The 20,114-nt window shown below is 37.9% G+C and overlaps 1 protein-coding gene across 2 annotated transcripts in view; it reads left to right on the forward strand.

Annotated features, from left to right (window-relative positions):
• The first annotated feature begins 2,404 nt into the window (after window positions 1–2,404).
• The window catches only part of ntrk3a (neurotrophic tyrosine kinase, receptor, type 3a), a 171,250-nt gene continuing 153,540 nt past the window's right edge, over window positions 2,405–20,114 (forward strand). For both annotated transcript variants that reach the window (XM_018678568.2, XM_018678569.2), the window contains exon 1: window positions 2,405–3,213. In XM_018678568.2, the coding sequence (XP_018534084.1) occupies window positions 2,936–3,213 (278 nt within the window). In that variant the 5' untranslated portion in view covers window positions 2,405–2,935. The remainder of the gene's footprint in view (window positions 3,214–20,114) is intronic.

Below are 20,114 nucleotides of genomic sequence, written 5' to 3' on the forward strand. Positions count from 1 at the left end.
TGGGGTCTAAGCGCCAAATCTCTGTTTCTCCTGTGCACAATAAAATTCTATTCCAATCCAGATTCATGCATATTTTTCTTCTAAGTCTCTCCTGATTGAAATCAGTGATGAGTGTAAAGATAGGGGTGGTGTGTGTGTGTGTGTGTGTGTGTGTGTACCTAACCTCCCTAAACTGAACATCAAACTGTTTGCTGAGCCTACAGGAGGTCCTTAACCAGTACAGATTCCTCAGTGCTTTGTAGTGTGGAGGATTTTGCCTTTATTCTGAGTTTAAGTGGAGCTTTTAAAAAGCAGCAGCATCCTGAGGAGAAAAACATACACAGAGAGAAAGACAGACAAAGTCAGAGGGAGGGGAGGAGGAGGGAGTGCATGTTATGATGCAATGACTCACATCTCTCTCTCTCTCTCTGTTTTTTAGGGATTACTGACCATTACTTTACTCAAATATTTCAGCTTTTTGGACCAGAGAAAGTATGGATGAGTCTGTCAATTCTGCAGATATTATAGAATTTATTTAAAACATTCAGGAGTGAGGCTACACTCAAGTACAGAAGTCATGGGGTCTGTGATATATTGAACCTTTCCTAGCCTCTAGGTCATTAGATTTATTTGTTCATTTATTTTTGATTTTTTGTGCAAAGTTGCTAGTTTGGCCTGAGGATGGTGGTAGAGAAAAAGCTAATGGAGTGTCCAATTATTTTTGTACATTTGTCATTCATTTTTGTCAGTAATAATACAAATGTATTCAGCATGACAGCATAGTGACATTACTAAAAAGAAGTCTGACAGTGCATGTGCAGTGAAACTTGAGTAGACTGGCTTTCACTCAGACATTCTGACTTGTTAAACTAAGATGTATCTAAGAAATTGCTGAATTGCATTGCTATAACTGCCAGAGCCATCATTAATGTCACCTGTGCTTTTCCTACTATAACAAGTCAAAAAGGTGTGCTGTCAAAAAGGTCTCTGAATCCCAAGCTGGTATTTATCAGGATTTAGCAAGATTTATTTCAAAAGCAAAACATCCAGAGGTGGATTAGATAGTTATGGTAATCTGGATAAACTGTTGGCTGTTTTCTAACCAGTTCAATGGTCTGACTGTTGGTCTTGCTTGACCAAAAACAGAACTTAAGGAGAGTGAGTAATAAAAAAAAAAATAACAATGCTATCATGGAATTACATTTTCTTTTTCAAGTGTGGTATATTTGATGGTGATGATGTGAAGATGATGAAGAGAAGATCTCCGCTGACACTGTCTTACTTGCATATAGAAGTTTATTGCAAAGAAGTCCAGCATCAAAACAAGCACTGCAGTAGCTTGTGAGAGGATCCGAGCCAATATGGATCTCTCTCCCAACAGCTCTCAACATCAGTATATATATGTTAGTCGTCTTTATGATTTACAGCAAGACATTGGGCTCTCACTCAATGACCTCACTTTTTCCAAGAGACAGAGAGAAGGGAGGACAGACCCTCTCCCTGTTCCTTATATGTATATGTTCATGGCTACTAACTTAAACATGAACCCAAAGAATAGAAAGACATACATGGAGCTTCAGGCATTGCAAAAGAGTAAAAACCATATATGGAACGTCAGACACTACACAAGTTTACATGATCATTTTAATATAGTCTTGCATACAAATCCATATCTATGATTATGCTGCTCTGTGTCTGCTGGTTGTCTAAATTGTCAACATTTTGCTGTGCACCATACCAACTTCATAAGATGGTATTATGCCAATATTCTAATTGCAGTCTGTTCTGCTGCCACCAAGTGGTTATTACTGCTTTAAGATTTATCCTTTGGGGACCGGGACTATTGGATACAAATTTCACCTGAGTATCAACATAGATATATGGCTGTGGACAAAAGTGTGAAACTAGGCAGACAGATAAACAGACCATGACCAGCATTTCACTCAAAAGTTAGAAAGTCTTTCATCATGTCCCACAATCTCTGCTCCCTATCATATAAGATGTGTGGGTTTTCTGTGTGACAGAAAGCTCAAGGCAGCTTAGACCTGCAGTTAATCAAATGACATGAAATCAGATTATATACAATAAAGCTTGGGCTTTTGGGTTGTGTGGCTTCAGGACAATTATCCATTGCACTCTGCCTGGTTGGTATCCAGGTTGGTCATTTTTACAGAAGTGATGTTACAACAGACATGATTGAATGTGTGTGTGTGTGTGTTTGGACATGATTATCCATTGCGTTTTGTTCCTTATATTTCTGTGGGGTTACTGACATCACACAGTGTTCGTGTGTGCGCCCCTATTTGCACGTGCATCTGTGTCAGTTTCCACTCTGCCCAGTAGGTGGGACTTGAGGCTCGGAGGATCGAGTCTTTCTCTCTCTCTCTGCCTCCTTGCCTCTCAAAGTCTCTCCACCATTCTCACCACCTGGTACCAGCAACAGCGCTGGAGAGAAAGAGAGCGAGAGAGAGAGGTGTGTGTGAGAGAGAGAGAGAGGGAGAGAGATGGAGGGATGACATAAAGCGAAGCATAAAGAGGAAGACAAGAGAAAGGAAACCGGACTGCACGCGCTCACACCCCTTCATGTATATACTTGGAATATATTTGGGATTTTTTGCCCCTCTTGTATTCCTTCCCAACGGCGTTTTTTAATCGAGCAGGAAATCCGTGACTGGCTTCATCAAAATCTCTGACATACCCACACACACACACACACACACACACTCACATACACACACTCACATATATGGATACGCATGTACATAAAGGGGAATGTGTGGCTTTTATTTTAACATTTGGACTCCACTGAGAGAAATAAGGTGAGAACACCGGTTACGCATTTACACACCCACCTACGCGCGGAGCGGACTTTGGAGAGGATTTGAGTCATCATCTTTTTTCATTATTGCTGCGCTGCAAAGTTACGAAGAAATCTGGGGACTTGAGTCGTGACAGTATGGATGGATCTGGTGGGTTATTTGGCGCATTCGGCGCCCGTCGCCTTCCCAGGATATGGTGCTGCTGGAAGGTTTTCTTTCTGGTCAGCGTTTTCTTTCACAACTACTTGAGCTCCTTGCTGGACTGTCCGCCCACCTGCACCTGCTCGCCCACAGAGATCTACTGCAATAAGTCTGACAACAGCAAATTCTTCCCGCTGCTGTCCTTCCAGGTAACCGGGAGCGCCGGGAACAGTACCGGGAGCATTGAGGACCTTTTCCAGAACATCACCTCCATGTAAGTGCTCCTGCTGCTTTAGATTAATAGCTCTCAGGGATATAGGGATATGTTATAGCCGTGTGTCGGTCGTGTTTATTAGAGCTGTTTGTGGAAACATTCCAGCTGAGGGCACCATGATTTTGTTTGCCCATTTTTATGTTTTTAAATCAGTTTTTGGACAGAAAAATCATCTGCTCCCTCCAGTTTATCTATAGAAGAGAACAAATAATATCAAACCGGTGTCAGTAATGAGAAAAGGTTCCTTGGTTGGGTAAAAGGGAGAGATTCATGTTTTTTTAAAATATTTATTTATTTTAGTTGCTCTTTAAATTTAGGGAATTTATTGAAAAATCTACTTTAAATTACAATATGTACAAAAATTATTGTCTGTGGTGAGGTGGCCACAACCTAGGCTTTATTTTAATACTTAAATATAACTGTGGAACCATGGATTACCTTCAACCCAGAAAAACTCTGCCAAAACTCCTTATATAATGAAGTATGATGGTAATTTGGTTTTTATGTTACTAAATTACAAAGTAATGTTAAGGAAAACCAAACCATTATCTTTGTAATGCACAATGAAATAGGTCAAGTTCAGAGTGAGAATACATGAGAATGATTCAACAAGTCAGGGGTTAAATCCCGTAATCATTCACAGGAAATCAAACCGGTTTACCTTTGGTCTGTCAAGGATCTTATGAGGTTGTTTTAATCCCTCTAGTCACTCATCCCATGTAATTTTATCTTAATTTGAAATTTTAAGGAAGGTTTTAAAGGTAAGGGGTCCTGTTCCTTCGTCAGGGTTGAATATTTAGGGAGATACAGCTGAGATCTCAGTGGTCAATAAAGGGTAAACCATGACCCTAGCCATCAGTGCCAGCAAAAAATCTATTTTGCTGTCAGAAAAGTACGCAGTCATTTCTTGGTCAGGTTGAAAGCAGCCTGACCCAAAATTACTTGGTATATTCCAGTTGACATCATGTTAATCAGCTGACATATAAAACAAGATACTAGAAAAAAAGTTGGCCATTTTACTTTGGAAGATGATTAGAGAGGCTCAAGCAGCAGGAAAATAATTTCTTGACTTTGTCCCTTTAAATCATAATTTCTCCTCCCCGTCACTTGGTGCAGTATCTTCCTAAATACCTTCTTTTTTATTCTTGGATGACAGAGAGCAGCACAGCCCAAGCGCTAATAAGCCAAATAGCTTTTTCATTGGATGATAAAAGCAGTCATGACTCACTTGCTCATGAGCACAAATCTAAGTTTAAATGTTAGTTTTTTTGGGATGAACCTCCAACCAGTCATCCAGATATCCATGAAAGCCTGACATCCCCTGGTTGGGCACTGAATAAAAACCACCACAGACCTAAATCACTTCAGATATCCTATTTTCTTTGGGAAACCAACCTGAGAACCACAGACAGTTGATCTTATCTCCAGAAATCCTCCTGCCTTTGGATGAGAATGGCACAAAAACAACACTGAATAATACTGAACAGTTTGACATGTATCATGTATTTCTGTACTTTTCAGTCAGTCATTTCCAATATATAATACCCAGCTGAACACAGCGCATCTGTATTTAGTAAAGTTACAACTACTAACTAAACTATTAAATTTCATTTCATCTTTGTACCTTCCTATGCAGATGCAAATTTCCTCTACGCTGGTCAAGTTGTTAAATCAGATTATTAAAAAAATCATTTTAAGACATATTGATAACATTGACCCAACAGCACCATGATAATGTCCAATATTTTGTAATAATTATGGCGATTGTCTGTGATTTTACTGTCTAGCACTCCTGCAGTTTCAGTGTCTCCTATAAGATGTTTCCAGGCAGCATCAGCAGCATCAGTGGATGTTCACAGTAGTAAACTGATTCTGGTGCTGATACTTTCTGAAGTTAATAATCATTGAGTAGTTTTACCTGATAATAAATGTTGCCTTGAAGTGGGATCCAAAATATACAGATCAGCTACATTTTTTATGTTGCTGACACACACACACACACACACACACACATCTATATATAGATCTATATGCTATCTATAAATGCACTATTCAGCCACAACATTAAAACTGGTAACTGGTTTTAATGTTATGACTGATCAGTGTAATTGTGGTGAACTGTCCCATCATATTCCCATTGCTCCCCAGTATCTTCACTTACCATATTAAAGCTAGCTTATGTTCAGATTTATTTAAAAAAAGAAAAAAATCTGCAGTCTCTGTGTCTTCATCCTTACTGTTGTGTGTAGGATTATTGCCAATGTTTTGTCTACAGAGAAGTTTCTCTCGGCCACAGCTCACCAAGGTAACAGAGTCTATGGAAACACAGAGACAGAATTTCAAACTAAAAACATCAATTTTGGAAGATTCATACCTTATTTGACTAATTCAGACAGTGGAAGCCTTATTCTACATTATATTACATACATACATACATTATACACATGCATGAGTGTGAGTGTGTTCTTCTGCTCTGAGAGATTTTCTTATAACATCTCAACCAGCACTTGGAGGTTGTAGACCATCAGATCTTAGAGCTTGCTGCCGCCACCACACACACACACACCCTGTCTCTACTCTTCATTTTTCTATATAACTGCAATTATGTGTTAATGCACCTTTTACAATGGACAGTAAAGGCAGACAAGATGATCACCATAATGTATTCTCATGCTAGAGTCAAGTTTGTGTTGTAAAAGTGATTTGTAGAAAATGAATGACAGCATTAAGAGCCAGTATTCTTAGTCAGTAGTCTTTTGTGTGCAGTGAGATAACTGAGGCCCTTTATACTCTATAACTATATTATTAATCTATATGAAGACTTGCACCCTGGTGTTTAAAGTTCTTTGTGCTGGCTGCAAGGGTTTCTTGCTCAATTGAGAGCAGGGATTCACTTCTGCCGTCCTCCTCAGTGTCCCTCCCTTTGATACTGTCTGAAGTCTTTCAGCTGGCAGCAGTCAACACATCACTATGCATTAGGATCACACAGCACAGCAACAATTGGAAATAAAATGGCAAAATACCAAGAGCTGTACATGCAAAATTGCTGCTTGGATAAGGAGATCAGTTACATTGTCAATAAGTCTTTACAACAGGGGTGGAGAGAAAACGAAGCAGAAAAAATAGAGAACTTTGAGAGATTTTATGTGTGATAGACACTAATTATTTTGTGAGAACAAAACCTCACTTGATTATTGATCGTTTTGCTGTGAGAATTTTGAGAGAAAAAAGAAGCTGCTGCAGCAGTGATTCCTCACTCCTGTTTCCACCCACCACTGTGTGTAGGAGAGAGTAACACAGGGCTGCTTCCACACTGAGTGCTTGTTTTTCACGCTAGTCACAGAGAATCTGCTGAAATGAGTGGAAAAAACAGAAAATGAGAGGTATTCTGTGATAAGGAAGGTTTGTTTTCATTTAATGTCTTGAGAGGAAAAAGTAGGAGAGTGGTATGAAAGAGAGAGAGACAGTGAGTACTGAAGGACACAAAAACTGTGGGAGCAAATGAAAGAGAGGGTGAAAGAGAGAGGAGGTGGTATACCCTAGAAAAAAAAGATCAAAGATAAGGGAGAAATGGTGAACAGCAAGAGGGAAAGCACTGTACTGTTTGAAATCAGGACTACATACGTGGACAGCTCCGTTTTAGACACACACACACACAAACACGCACACAACCACACGCATGCACACACGCAGTGTTTCTCCATCACTTCCTTTTCACAGACTGAAACAAATAGCTGCTCTTTATTTTGTGCCTCCATTAAGGTTTGACATTTAGCAGTGAGAATGTTCAGTGGGGTGCTGCGGTCTCTGGGTTAACACATTTCCATTTGTCAGTGTAACCTCTCTCTAACCCTCACTGCTTAATATAAATAACAAGTTCAGTTTGTTTGTTTATGCTGCAGTGGGAACACGCAAGTGGTAGGCTTCCCAGAATTCTTTAATACAGCTCCCCATACACCCAAACTGTTCAGTCCTTGAACAGTGATCTGATTTAATGGTTCAACTCATTCTAACACTTACCCTCAGCCATGCAGGTAGCTTGCCAAGATTGTAGAGATACTGTAAATTCCATGGTGTCTGACTGATACAAAGGCATGGTTGATATTATCAAGTATTTGTTTAAAAAAAAAGTTTAGTCCATTAATCATTTGGCCAGCCAACAAGCAAGCAAAAATGCCAACCTTCTGCTGTTTCCGGTTTTCTCATTGTTAGGATTTTCTGCTTTTGTCATCACATCATTGCAAACTTAATTTGGATTTTGAGTGAAGACATTATCCATTTTCCACTATTATTTGACATTCCATGGATGAGCACCAGTGGATTAAAAAAGCCTAAATAATTCATTCATAGAAGAAATAATCAGTAGACTAATCAATAATGAAAATAATTCTTAGTTGCAGTCCCACTTCTTTTGTGAGATGAAATTCAATTAGAAAAAGCTTCTATGTAAAGCAACTTAGAGTAAGTAGATTTAACTTCCTTAGGATGCAGCATGACCTCTCTTAATCTTCTCTGAATTTTATAACAAAATACACCATTTGTCTGAACCCCTGACAACAATGTTGTTCAGCCCCTAGTACAGTGGGGCTGAATGGACCTCTGGTTGTGAGGCTTAAATCATTACAAAATATGTTTGAACTTAGAATTTCACTGGAACCTCAGTATGTCCGACTGCAAGTAAGAAACAATGAAAACTGGAGAGCTACACACAAGTCACATATATATTGAGTTTTACATATATAATTCTAACAGTGAGCAGCTCAGATGAAATTCTCTTTCTTTGTGTTGAGGTGTCAGAAAGTCAGAGATCTCAAAATGTGCAGAAAATAAAATACATCATTTTTGTCAGTCAGTAAACTCTTTGCACCGTATACACTTAAGCTTAAGATGTTTGACGTATTTGATGATGATAAAAGTGAGTTCAAAATGATGTTCAAATACATTTTCACTTTGTGTTGCCGCCTTATTGTTATCACAAAAAAGAAAAAAAATTACAAGTGCAAAAAAAGGCTGACCACCCTACCATTCAGCGCCTGCCACAGTAAATAATAATGTTAGCTCAGCAAAGCATGAAAGCTTCATAAGCTGTTACATAATTCAAGTTAAGTGTGTTCATAACTCATGTATTTTTAAATGATTACTATCAGAATGGTCTATAATGTAATTAACCTTATGATATTAAACAAGGTGAGTGTTCAGTGTTGTGACCTAGCCAGTCACCTTGGCTCTGTTAAGAAAATAAATAGCATGCCCCTGTCTTTTTTTGCCTTTAGGCCTAAGCAGAATGAATGAGCCAGTGCTCTTACACTATGTTAAAATATCCAATAACATTAGCAGCCATTATGCACCACGTCAATGTGACAGCCCACATCATGTCAGCTACAGAGCTCTGTGTGTGTGTGTGTGTGTGTGTGTGTGTGTGTGAAGGATTAGACAGGCTGGGTTGAGATGCTGTTAAGGCGATAATGTGACACCCAGTTTTAGTTGTCTGTTTCCTTCCTTTGGGCTCAACAGCACTTAGTGGGGAGCAGACTGAAATAATCAAAAAGACATTTTAGAATCATCTGAACCATGTGTGTCATTGTTACTTAATTTTTCATTTGATTAGGGAATTAAGAGCAAGAAAACATTCCAAAGAAGCCATAAAATGCATAACATTCAGGACCTTATTAGGGCTCCATATGGGGGCATCAGCAGTGTATGGGCCTTGTCAATATCCAAATATATATGTTAAAGTACATGTGGATGTGTTTGTCTGTCTGTGTTTGCCATGAACCATATCTCACTTGATGCATACTGGGATATGCTTTAGCCCCCTCATGACCCAGGCTAAATTAGAAATGGATGGATCGATGGAAGCTCAATTTCCAACAGATCATCCCCTATCAGATACCAAATGATGCCAGGTGTTGCTGCTGCTGTGTCGCTGCGTCAGTGCATTAATGATAATTAGCAACGTGCAACCAGTGGAGCGGGAGGAAGGAACACTGAGTGCCTGAAAGGGGCCACCATTGGCTGAATGGTAGATGAAAATGTAGATGTAGGATTGGTTTCAAAGGTGTAGGGGATGGCCATGGGTCTTTTTGCTCACTAATGCTCACATATCTTAGGAGGTCACCCATGTACACAGTGGAAAATATGACACTGAATTCATTTTTAATAATAATTATTGCTTGTATAAGAAAGAACTCGCCACATTGATGCCTAAGATGCTGTTACTGATGTCAGCTCTTTCTATGTCAGGTGTGAGTCTTGACTGGCCTTGAAGAGTATAATGATGCTGCTGCATGATCTTATAGCTTTGCTTTTTCCGATTAAAACCACTGCAACCTGCTCACACACTTAAATGACCTACAGCATGTCTGTCACACTGAGCAAATCTGTCATCTGTCACATTCTGTGGGTATCAGGTAGGAAAGTCTGGGTTACTCAGTATCTATAGAGTTTGCCATAGTTTGTGAAATATTAAATCAGTGCACTAAAGCCTATGCTATTCAGCGTCTGTGTATTCAATATTATTTGACACAGAACCTTTAAATACGCTGACATCCACTGAATATCTTACTGAGGCCATTTGATCAGATGGAACACTGTGCTGAGGTTGCTGATGTTTTTCTGTGAATTTATGTTTTGCAACGTTTTTAAAAGCTAGATGCAGTGAATTCTGGTGAGTTTTACTGATGTTGCTATATTCTCTTCACTGAAAGACAAAAAATCCCTTCACTTGAAGCAGGATTTGACTGAGAGGTTCAGGAACCATTTGTATCTATATCTGTGTTTTAGCATTATATTTCACACACAGTTGTGGGATTTGGCCCATTATTAACTCAGTCTCAGACTAAAGTCTCATTAAGAGTTACTATTTCCATTGTCAAAAATGAACCTTCCCTTTGTTTTTGTTTGTTTCTCTTTCAAGGCAACCACATTTTGGATGCTGAACTAATAACTGTGTGTGTACCAAACATCTTTTGTTTGATCACAAGTATTATTATTTTTTTTATCTACAATAAGATGCATACCATATATGACTCTTCCATAGCCAAATAACATTTTAATATTTATCATTTGCAGTGAAGAAACTATCACCTTGAAATTCATGTTAAACTGTGTCATCCAGCACCTGCTGACCAAGGCCAAACAGTCCGACTAATATAAAACACTGCAAACAAGAATGTGTCCTCCTTTTCATCTTCATGCGTTTGACAGAGGTGTTTATGAAACACATTATGACAGAATGTCAATGTCTGAGGATCAATGCTGTGCTGATCAATATTAAAATGCTGTCAATTATGAACATTTTTAAAAATTCAATGTTTTTTTTAGTAATGCACTAATGCTGTCTGAGGATATCAATAATTTCCAGAATTATAGATGACAAACAGGTCAGTGAGATGTCTGATGTGTTAGTGTTTACAAGGCCAATAGCACAGACCGCAACTCAAGGTGAGCTTTTACTGTAATTACCCATTTCTATTATATGAGCAGTTTTTGGTTGAAAACAACCTTCAAACAGAGCAGACACATTTGCAGTGCTAAACTGCTGTTATATTCACAGTCTGTGTGATTGTCTGTGTTTTTTTGCCTAAATTTGGCTTCAGTGTAGCAATGTTGTCATGTTCCCAGATCTTAGAGAAATAATGGGCAAAACTATGTGAAGTAGATGTTGTTGTAATCTGGAATTTTCCCCTGACCTTTCCCGTCACTGTATTGACACTGTACAGTGTTTGGATTGTTAGTGGTGGATTCTTTAATCTGTCAACGTGCATTTGCTCACGTTTGTAATTGAAGTGTGTCACAGCATGACTTTGCATGTGTGTGTGTGTGTGTGTGTGTAAGCATAACATAAAGCAATTAATTTTAAGGTGAAGGCTTGTTTTTAAGTCAGGAGGTTAGTTTTAGGTTACGGTAAGCATTTGGCAAGTTGTGTTTATGGATAGGGTTAGGATAATCTGTGTGTGTGTGTGTGTGTGTGTGTGGTCTATGTATTATTCATGTTGTGGGGACCTAAATCTGTATACACACTCACATTATGGAGACTTATCTTCCTTAAGCAAGCAAAAAGCAAATCCCCATGATTGAAATCATTAAATTCTAAGGCGAAGACATTTTTTATGGTTGGGATGAGGTTGGGTTTAGGTTATGGTTAGGGAAAGGGTTAGGGTAAGGCAAGTAGTAGTTAAAGTGAAGGTTAATAAGTCTCTAGGAAATGAATATAAGTCGATATAATGTTCCCTATAGGAAACTAGAGATGGAGAGAGAGAGAAAGAGAGAGAGAGATGGAAAGTGTATGTGTTTAGGTTACACTGATGTATGAATCTTTGCCTTTCATGTCAATTACTCAGTTACCCCTGCAGCCCACACATAATGAGGTCACACACACATACTGTTTCTATCACATCAGAGGACATTACATTGACTTACATTGATTATAGTGTTTCAGTCTGTGCTATCACTTCAGTGTTAATAATGGAGAATAGTTTATAGTGTTGTAATGTAAAGCAAACCATAAAGCTTCCATTATCAGCCAGGTTAGTGTATTGTTCCACAGGGTAAATATCGATTATCTTGTTCACTATAGATACCCAAGGGGCAAGTGAAAACAACGCCCCCTGTTGGGTGTGAATATTGATTGATGCTGATAGGGGGCTTACTCTTCCTTATTTTGGATTGTTTGAAACTGTGCAGACAAGTTGTGTCTTTTCTTTCAAAATAAAGTTCCACTACTCAAGCACGCAGGAATGAAATGATGAATTAAGCACTTACTCAACAGGGCTATCTTCTATCTATCTGTTGTCTGTGAGATTATACTCCCGCTTTTAGTAGTTTAAATAGTACTGCTTCTACTACTGCTGCAACTACTGTTTCTTGCTTACTTATTGGATTGCAACTGCCACAGTAGTCATAAACTGATGTAGTATTATGGTCTTTATTTTTGAGATTATTTCCTCATTAGCATCTCACCGTACAGTTAGTAACTTATATGTGACAGTATCATATGTAAATCGTGCAGCAGCATCATGCATCAAAATGTTTTCATGGGTCACACTTTCACATCTTGATATGAACGGTGTCACATCATGAAGACTCTCAGCTAAGTTCAGTTCAGTTCTTACGTTGATGTGCGTGACTGAATTAGTGAATTGTTCACTTACAGACTGTCCTTCAGACTGTGTGTAGGACAGGAGAGAGTGGCAGAGTGGTGAGTAGAGAAGAGGTGGTTGTTGTACTGGTAGAATTAGTGTTGTGGATGTATACATTACTGAATTTATCAAGACATCAAGGGCAACTTCTTAAAAATTATGATCGAATGTACTTATAGAAACAGGGACATTTTGAAATAGAATTCTGTCTTTAATAGAAGTCTGTGTCACATAGAGGCCTAGTTCTTCCAGTTATATAGAAAATTAAGGTAGATATCTGAACTGTCAGAGAACTCCAGGCTTAGTTTGTGTTAACTGTTAACAAGATTTTACCTCAGTTTGAACTGAGGGAATGTATTTGTTTTTCCGAAACAAAGCTCTTAGTTGAATGGGAATGTTTTGACCACACTTAACCAGAGGAGGCAACATTGTATTTGTGTGTGCACACCAAGATCCTGCATGTCTGCAGCCCCAACAAGCTAAGTAACAGTACTGACCAGTGGAAAATCTGCTTATGCACCGTAGGAGATCTATGTAAACATTACAACAAACCTCCTTCCCCACTCAGTCCATACTGAAATGGCAGCTCACAGCTTTGTAATGAAATGTCATAACCTGACGTCAGCACAATAAAGATGGTGATACACTCCCCTGTGAGCACTCAGAGATATTAAAACTGGTAGGGTATTGTTATTCAACTAAATATATTACCACATAATCAAAAGTGTATGAAAGAATAACATCAAACGACACCATTTTATGTTTAATTATCCAGTTCTGAGTCAAAAATCTAACTTTATTTATGGTCACAGTTTTTCACAGTAATATGGAGTAATGATTTGAAAATCATAGGAAAACCTTGAACGCTAGTCTATTTATCAGTCATTAGAAAATGACTCCCATTAAGCCCAGTTCTGTAGTAACTGCAGTGTGTGTGTCTTGGCAGATAGATGAGAAGCTGTCACACTTCGTGCTTGGCTTCAAAAACCTCTAGAGAAATTGAGTTGTCCAGCAGCACTTCCAGTCTGAAGCAAAAGCTGACATTTTCAGCTCAATTCAGAGATGTAAATGAGCACAGATTTGACTGCACTCACTGTCCACATCATGTTTCTGTGCTGTCATGCGTCACCTTCCACTGCGAAATTCCAGAGAAATGGATTGTCTAACTTATATTGAAATAAATTTATTCAAAGTCACACCTGGCTGTTGACTGCAGATTCACAGAGAAAATGAGGTCTGGCCACATGCATACAGACATTCTGCTCCTACAGTATAGGTGTGGTTGCTTATTGCTGTAATGTTTTAGCATACAATTGTCTTTCAAACACATTGGTGTAACTTTCCACAAGAAGTTGATTTGATGCACATGATTAAAAAATGGCAATAAAATGAAATTTGTACACTTAAATCTTCACATCTCAATTCATTGATATAGACAATGGATTAATTGACTTGACTGTAGATGGAAGGTGTTGCTTGTACTGATAATCCCTAAGAGAATTACCCCACACTCTGCAGTTCCTCTTAGTTCAGTACTTTATAGCAGCGAGCCTCTTTACAGTTTGGTTCAGTTTCAGCACTTAACAGTATTGTTTACAGCAGCAGCTGTTGTTAGAGTCTAGCTGGTGAACATAGTGGAGCATTTACCAGCTAAAGAGCCAGGTATTTTCTCAGGAATTTGGTGCAGACAAAAAACAAGAGATGAAAGAGCTGGACTACTGGACTTAGTATTATTGGGTTGACACAAACACCACTCCTAATGAATTGTCATGTGTCTGTGGGTTTACTGAATGTGTAAGCAACTGATTGCTATTACATTTGCGGTAACAACCTTAAAAGGTGCTAATGTAATTTGTTTGTTTTTTTTAGCTTGTTCTACTGCCCCAAGGTGGTCAAAGAATAGGCTAACATAGCTTTAAAGAAGTGTTTAAAGTTTAGTTTTGGGAACAATGAAAAAATAACCTGACCCAGAAAACAAGTGTTTACTTGTGACATGTTGATAGGAATTTGTCATTTAAAAGTTACAATACCTTAACTGCACTCACAACATAACTAAATGGTATACAATTGTTCATACTACCTTCTTTCAGTGCCTTTTATCTGTTTGGGTTTTATTCCATAGTTAGAATAACATAATAGGTTTCCTCAGCTTTACATTAGCTCAGTAAAATCTAATGTAAGATAATGAAGATCAGTACAAAATACAATTGGACATATTTCCCTAAATTATGAATGATTGATAATGGGATTTTAAGATGTTTTTATTAGAAATCGGTTTATCTTTGTGGGTCTTATGTCACAGGGAGACTTTGGTAGAGCACTTGGGAATTAGCTGATCAACTGGTTTACAGTTTAACCCCATCCACACATCATTGTGTTTCTGTGTGTTCAAATGAATGAGCGCACACACACACATACACACACACACACACACACACACACACAGTGTCCTTGAAGGACAATTCTCAATGAAAGAAATGAGCCTGGAAATCGTGCTGTAATTGCTCATCTCTGATTGCCAACACATCATCTTTAGAGTGACTCTGTGTGACTTTGACTGTGTGTATGATGGTGTCTCTGTGTGTGTATGTGTGTTTGCACACGTGAGTGCATTGGTTGCAGTCTAATCACAGTGAACAGAGAAGGCAATTTGTTCAGCCAGAACCCCTGTTGTGTTGATAAGCTGGTCACACAAACCACTGTCTGCCACCAGCTCCCTCTCTCTCTCCCTCTCTCTCTCTCTCTCTCTCTGTCTCTGTCTGTCTGTCTGGCTCCCAGCCCGCTTTAGCTTCCAGTGTGTTTAGATCCAGGCTGATTCTGGCTACAAAACAGCTGAGCCAGCCTTGGTTCACAACCCGCCTGAAGCAGGCCTCAAGCCTCCAAATACATCCAGCATTAATGCTCAGTGATTCTGGAGAACATTTTTTGTATATCTGCTCATCATTACTTTGAATGGTATTTAAACAGGACCTTGGATTTGACCAGTTTTACTTTTGAAGACCAGTAACCTATTTATGTTTCAAACCACCTCTTCTTTTTTTACTCCCCCCCAGGTCCTGTCACCTCAACAAATACACAAGCTTCCATATACCTTTTAGTTTTTCTCTCTGTATTAACATTTGAAGTGACTGAAACTCCTTTCAGCTGACTCTTTTCACCTCTCACTGCTTCCAATTCAACTGTCTCTTCAAGTCACTTGAGTGCTCTCACTTTAATTGCTACTTCAACTTTTTTCAGTTCAACTGCAACTTTAATAATTTTAGTGTGTTTACACTTCATACCCTTAAACTTTTAGAAGTCCTGTATAAAATCCAGAGCAGCATTCAGGAGCAATGCTCTCAAAAAGTTCAGTTTGGTAAATTTTATACTAACATATGATATTTTACCAAATATCATACCAAATAGTGGTGTCACTCATTAATGAGACATTTGATAAAATACAGGTATAATATGTCAAATAATAGATGCTGGCAATTCTTTATATGTTTTGGTCATTAGAGAGGTGAACACCTTCAGCTGTATATAATACTGACTGTTCAGTCAATTACACAGCCACATTAAGAATCCAGTATATGTTCTGCTGATGTTTTGCTATCAGCATTGATTTGCCTGTCTAAACCATTTCTCAGCAGGTGAAATTCCGTGCTGGTTTCCTTAAATGAAGACATCTGACCAGCCTGCTCTGACAGGAATGTTAAACTTTTCTACAACAGGCACAGACTCACCAAACATTTTCAGCTATTAGACTTTGCCTGTGCCCTCACAGCTATAAGCAAGGAAATGAAAATGCTCTTGCTTAGCCCCCCATTGTTATTCAAATGTGTTTTTTTTTTTAATTTAGTCTCATTAACGAATGTCTCCACTTTGCTCTGAGCACTACTGTGGTCCAGTTTCACTCATTTTGTTCTGTTTTGGCTTGAAGCAAAGTTGTCCATGGTTCATCCTGGAGTTTCTCATCTGGTCGAACACTTACACACAGTGTGTTTGAACACAGGAAATTATTTACCCCCCGCACACACACACACACACACATTCTGCAAAATATTTTCAAACAAAATAAAAATGATGAATCATTTAAAAAAGTCATGAATTTAATTCACTTGTACCATAAATCATAACATTATTTATTTCTTTTTTTAAAACTGAGGCTTGCCCAGTACAACTCAGCACTTCATAGCATGATACTGAATGATGAGTCAGAGAGTCTAAGGACTCCTCCACAAACAGCCACAGCAGAGTGTTTTATCTCAAACAATAACAGACATTGAGGGAGGAAAGTATACATAAGCATAAATGTATTTCCCACAAGCATACTGGCAATGATGCAGAAAAAGTCAGTGAATTAAGGAAAAATCTCACTGTCAGTGATTTTCTTGTTGTTCTTAAAACATTTATGACAATTCACGACATGAAAAGTAATTTCTCTGCATGAGTGAGAAAGGGTAACACACAATTTGAATGTGCAATGAATCTTATACATAGCTATAAGCAGGTTAGGAAGTGGTTGTAGATACAGAAATGTGTTCACATCTGAGCGGATTATTCGGACACAGCGTCAGAGCTTCAGCTGTTGTGGGTCTTTGCTGAGAGAAATTACACTCAGAGCCACATTAAGAATTAAACAGCATGTCCTCTATCATTATCTGAACATAATGTCTGGTGTCTTTTATGGACTCCTTTGAACATTTGTCAACCAGTGAGAGTGACTGATGATATAAACTGCAGTAAAGTGCTGGCCCTGCTCTGTGGAAGTTTTTCACCACAGTCTATTATTTTCAGCCTGAAACCTAGTCTCTCATTCTCACATTACATTTGTTTTGACAGTAAGACGGTGAAAACAGTGGGTTGTTTTACTTTAGTTTTTTCTGTTTTGTCAAATTGCAAATAATATTTGGTAAAATCAAAAAAGTGTTCATTTACATACCAATCACTACCAGGAAATTAGATAATTTTAACACATTTAAATGTGTTAAATTTATCATTACTTTACGCTTACATAACGCTAAAAGACGAATTAAAAAAAAAAAATAATGTTAACCATTATGTTAATATGAATAAGCAAATTTAAATTAACAGACAGAAATTTTGTCAATTTTCTTAATAGATTTTATGACTAAAAATTCAGGAGGAGCAAGTTTTTGTTTCTATTTCATTTTGTGTTTTGCCAAATTATGTGAAAAACTGCGATTTTGTCATGTTTAGTAATAAGGTTTTTAATTTTTTTCAATACAAATTATAATAAATTTCTAATATTTTTATATTATTCTTGAGGTGATATCTGTAACCTAACATTATATGTCTGTTATTTAAGGGTGGTTACTGTTGTATTTGTGAAATTGCATTTTTATATGTTTAATTTTTAATTAAATCACAATCATTTCCTTGGCAGAGAAAATCAACAGCTATACACTGTATTAGTGTGATTAGTAACCATTATTTTACAGTTTCTGATACAGTGAATGTAACACAGCTTCCCAGGTCATATTTACCTGAATTAGTGTTGTTTTGATACATACATGGTTAAAGAAAGAACCTACAGATTATGTGGTCGTGCTGATTGGTGCGTCAGAAAAAGCTTCTATGTTTTGTTCTAGAAGTCATGGACAGCCAGTGTTTTTTTGTTGTTGTTGTTGTTTAATGGGAGGCCTGAAGGCCTGATGAGAGTTGCTGAGTTAGTGCTAATTCGTTTTGTGCTTTTCACTACAAGTGACTCCTTTCACATTCACCACATTCTCATAGTTTGATATGTTGTTAATTCAAACATATTGATTAGTGTAGCTTACAATAATTAAGATATAATTTCTATAATCATGGTCACTCTCAGGCGTACGTTATGGGGCCATATTATACTAATTACTATACTTATACAATTTCTCTTGCACATATAGTACAGAAAATATTAAGGTTGCCAACCATAGAAGCATGCCCACTCATAATCTTTCTGTGGAATGTAAGACAAAGATGGCAGGTACCTCTTACAAATGTGATCATGGACATGCATTGTTGTCACATTTTGAGGACAAAGGATAGAACTGCCTCTGGCACTGCCCTCTACATTTGCTTTGCTGTTCTCAGATATCCTGACAGTACAGTTGTTACTCTATTGCAGCATTTCCCAAGTACTGTGGACATACACCATGGCCGATCTGTGCATGTGCTTCAGATGGGTCGTTGATGGTTGCAGTGAGGCCAGTAGATTTGAAATGTACAATAAGAAGGTCAGATGAAGGAGTTAAATACTGTACAAAAATATCAATAAGCATTTTGAATTAATTTTGAAATCCTAGTTTATACAGAAACAGGATAGAGGACAAGTAAGAGCAAAACATTTTTATATTCACAACATTGGTTCGTTAACCACCGTTTGCCCTTCCAAGCTTTAACTCTGCTCCTTTTTTTCCTTGATTTGTTATTTCAGAGCTGAATCCCTGATGGTAGCAGGATTTTTATTATCTATCACCCAGCTCCCTCCACCAGTTTCTTGAAGATGAATTAAAAGTCCCTTTTCCTTGCGATTACAGCTGTATGAGTCTATAGTTATGTTAGCTAAAGTCAAATTCAAAGACTTCTTTTTATCAAAATACAAAGGAAAATAAAAGGAGAAAAGCTAGAGGGAAAAAGGGAAAAGGAAGAGAAACTGTTGAAACCAAGGATAAGAGAGGATACTGGGATGGATAGAGAGATGTGAGGTAAGATGAGGCAGGAGAGGAGGAGTTAAGGTGAGAGAGTTAAAGGTGACAGAGGGGGAGAGTGAGATAAGTGAGCCCTTAAATTGGATTGCAACTTTAAATTACTGATTTAAATGTTTCAGAAGCCCCCAAATGAAGTTGAAATATGCTGCTATTACACTGAAGACTGTGGTAATTATGTTTTAAGAGCCACAGTGATTATAGTGCAATCACAGAGCAGTGCTGCAGATACAGACACAAGCTGCTATAGAATGAGACAGAGAGGCATTTTTACCATAAATGAAACTTCATCTATTGTCCACCAAGTGTTCTGGTGAGAAAAACAGAGACACCAGATTTATCCATGATGGTACTATATGGACTCTCAAAAGTTAGTAAATCAACCTGTTGGAAGGTATCATGTCATGTGTCTTTAAAAAAAAGAAAAACTGACCTCTTGACCCCTGCTTGTCATCATTTATGATTCTGAAAAAAATGTTTGTCTTATATTGAATCAGCCATTAACAGATTTAAAACAGAAACATACATTTTTGACAAACACCATAAAGATATAGTAAAAAGTACATCCCCTTAAAAAGTTGTTAAGGATGGTTAAGGACCTGGAACCAGTAGGCTTGTCTTTGACAGAAACTGTCAAGACAGTTAGCCTGAAAGAAGTTCATTTCTCAGTTAATAATGAAATTCTGAATAATCAGTCTTATTTTGGTATTGTTGTATTAAAGCAACTTTTAGTCACTTGTTTGTATGTGTCTATAAGCATTTTCTCAGTACTGCATTGATACTTCCTGTTGCTATGCAGTGGCTTGGTTACTGCTACTTTTTAATCATATGATGATGGTATTCAGGAATTCCCTAATTTCCTCTCCAGCAGAAATCGTTAGAGGTTTGTTGCCGAAGCACAGAGGTTCAGCACTGGACAGCTCCCCTGAGTGTGTTTCCTGCTGCTGAATACAAAGTAACTGTGGAGGACAGCTGATGGAATGCCCACATGGATGCATAGTGGCTGCCATGGTTACCTTGGCTATAGCTCCATTTGTTCAGCTCTTCTTTACACTAAATAAATCCTGATTGT

The sequence above is a fragment of the Lates calcarifer genome, linkage group LG10 (genome assembly GCF_001640805.2).
Source record: "Lates calcarifer isolate ASB-BC8 linkage group LG10, TLL_Latcal_v3, whole genome shotgun sequence".
NCBI classification, from domain to species: domain Eukaryota; kingdom Metazoa; phylum Chordata; class Actinopteri; family Centropomidae; genus Lates; species Lates calcarifer.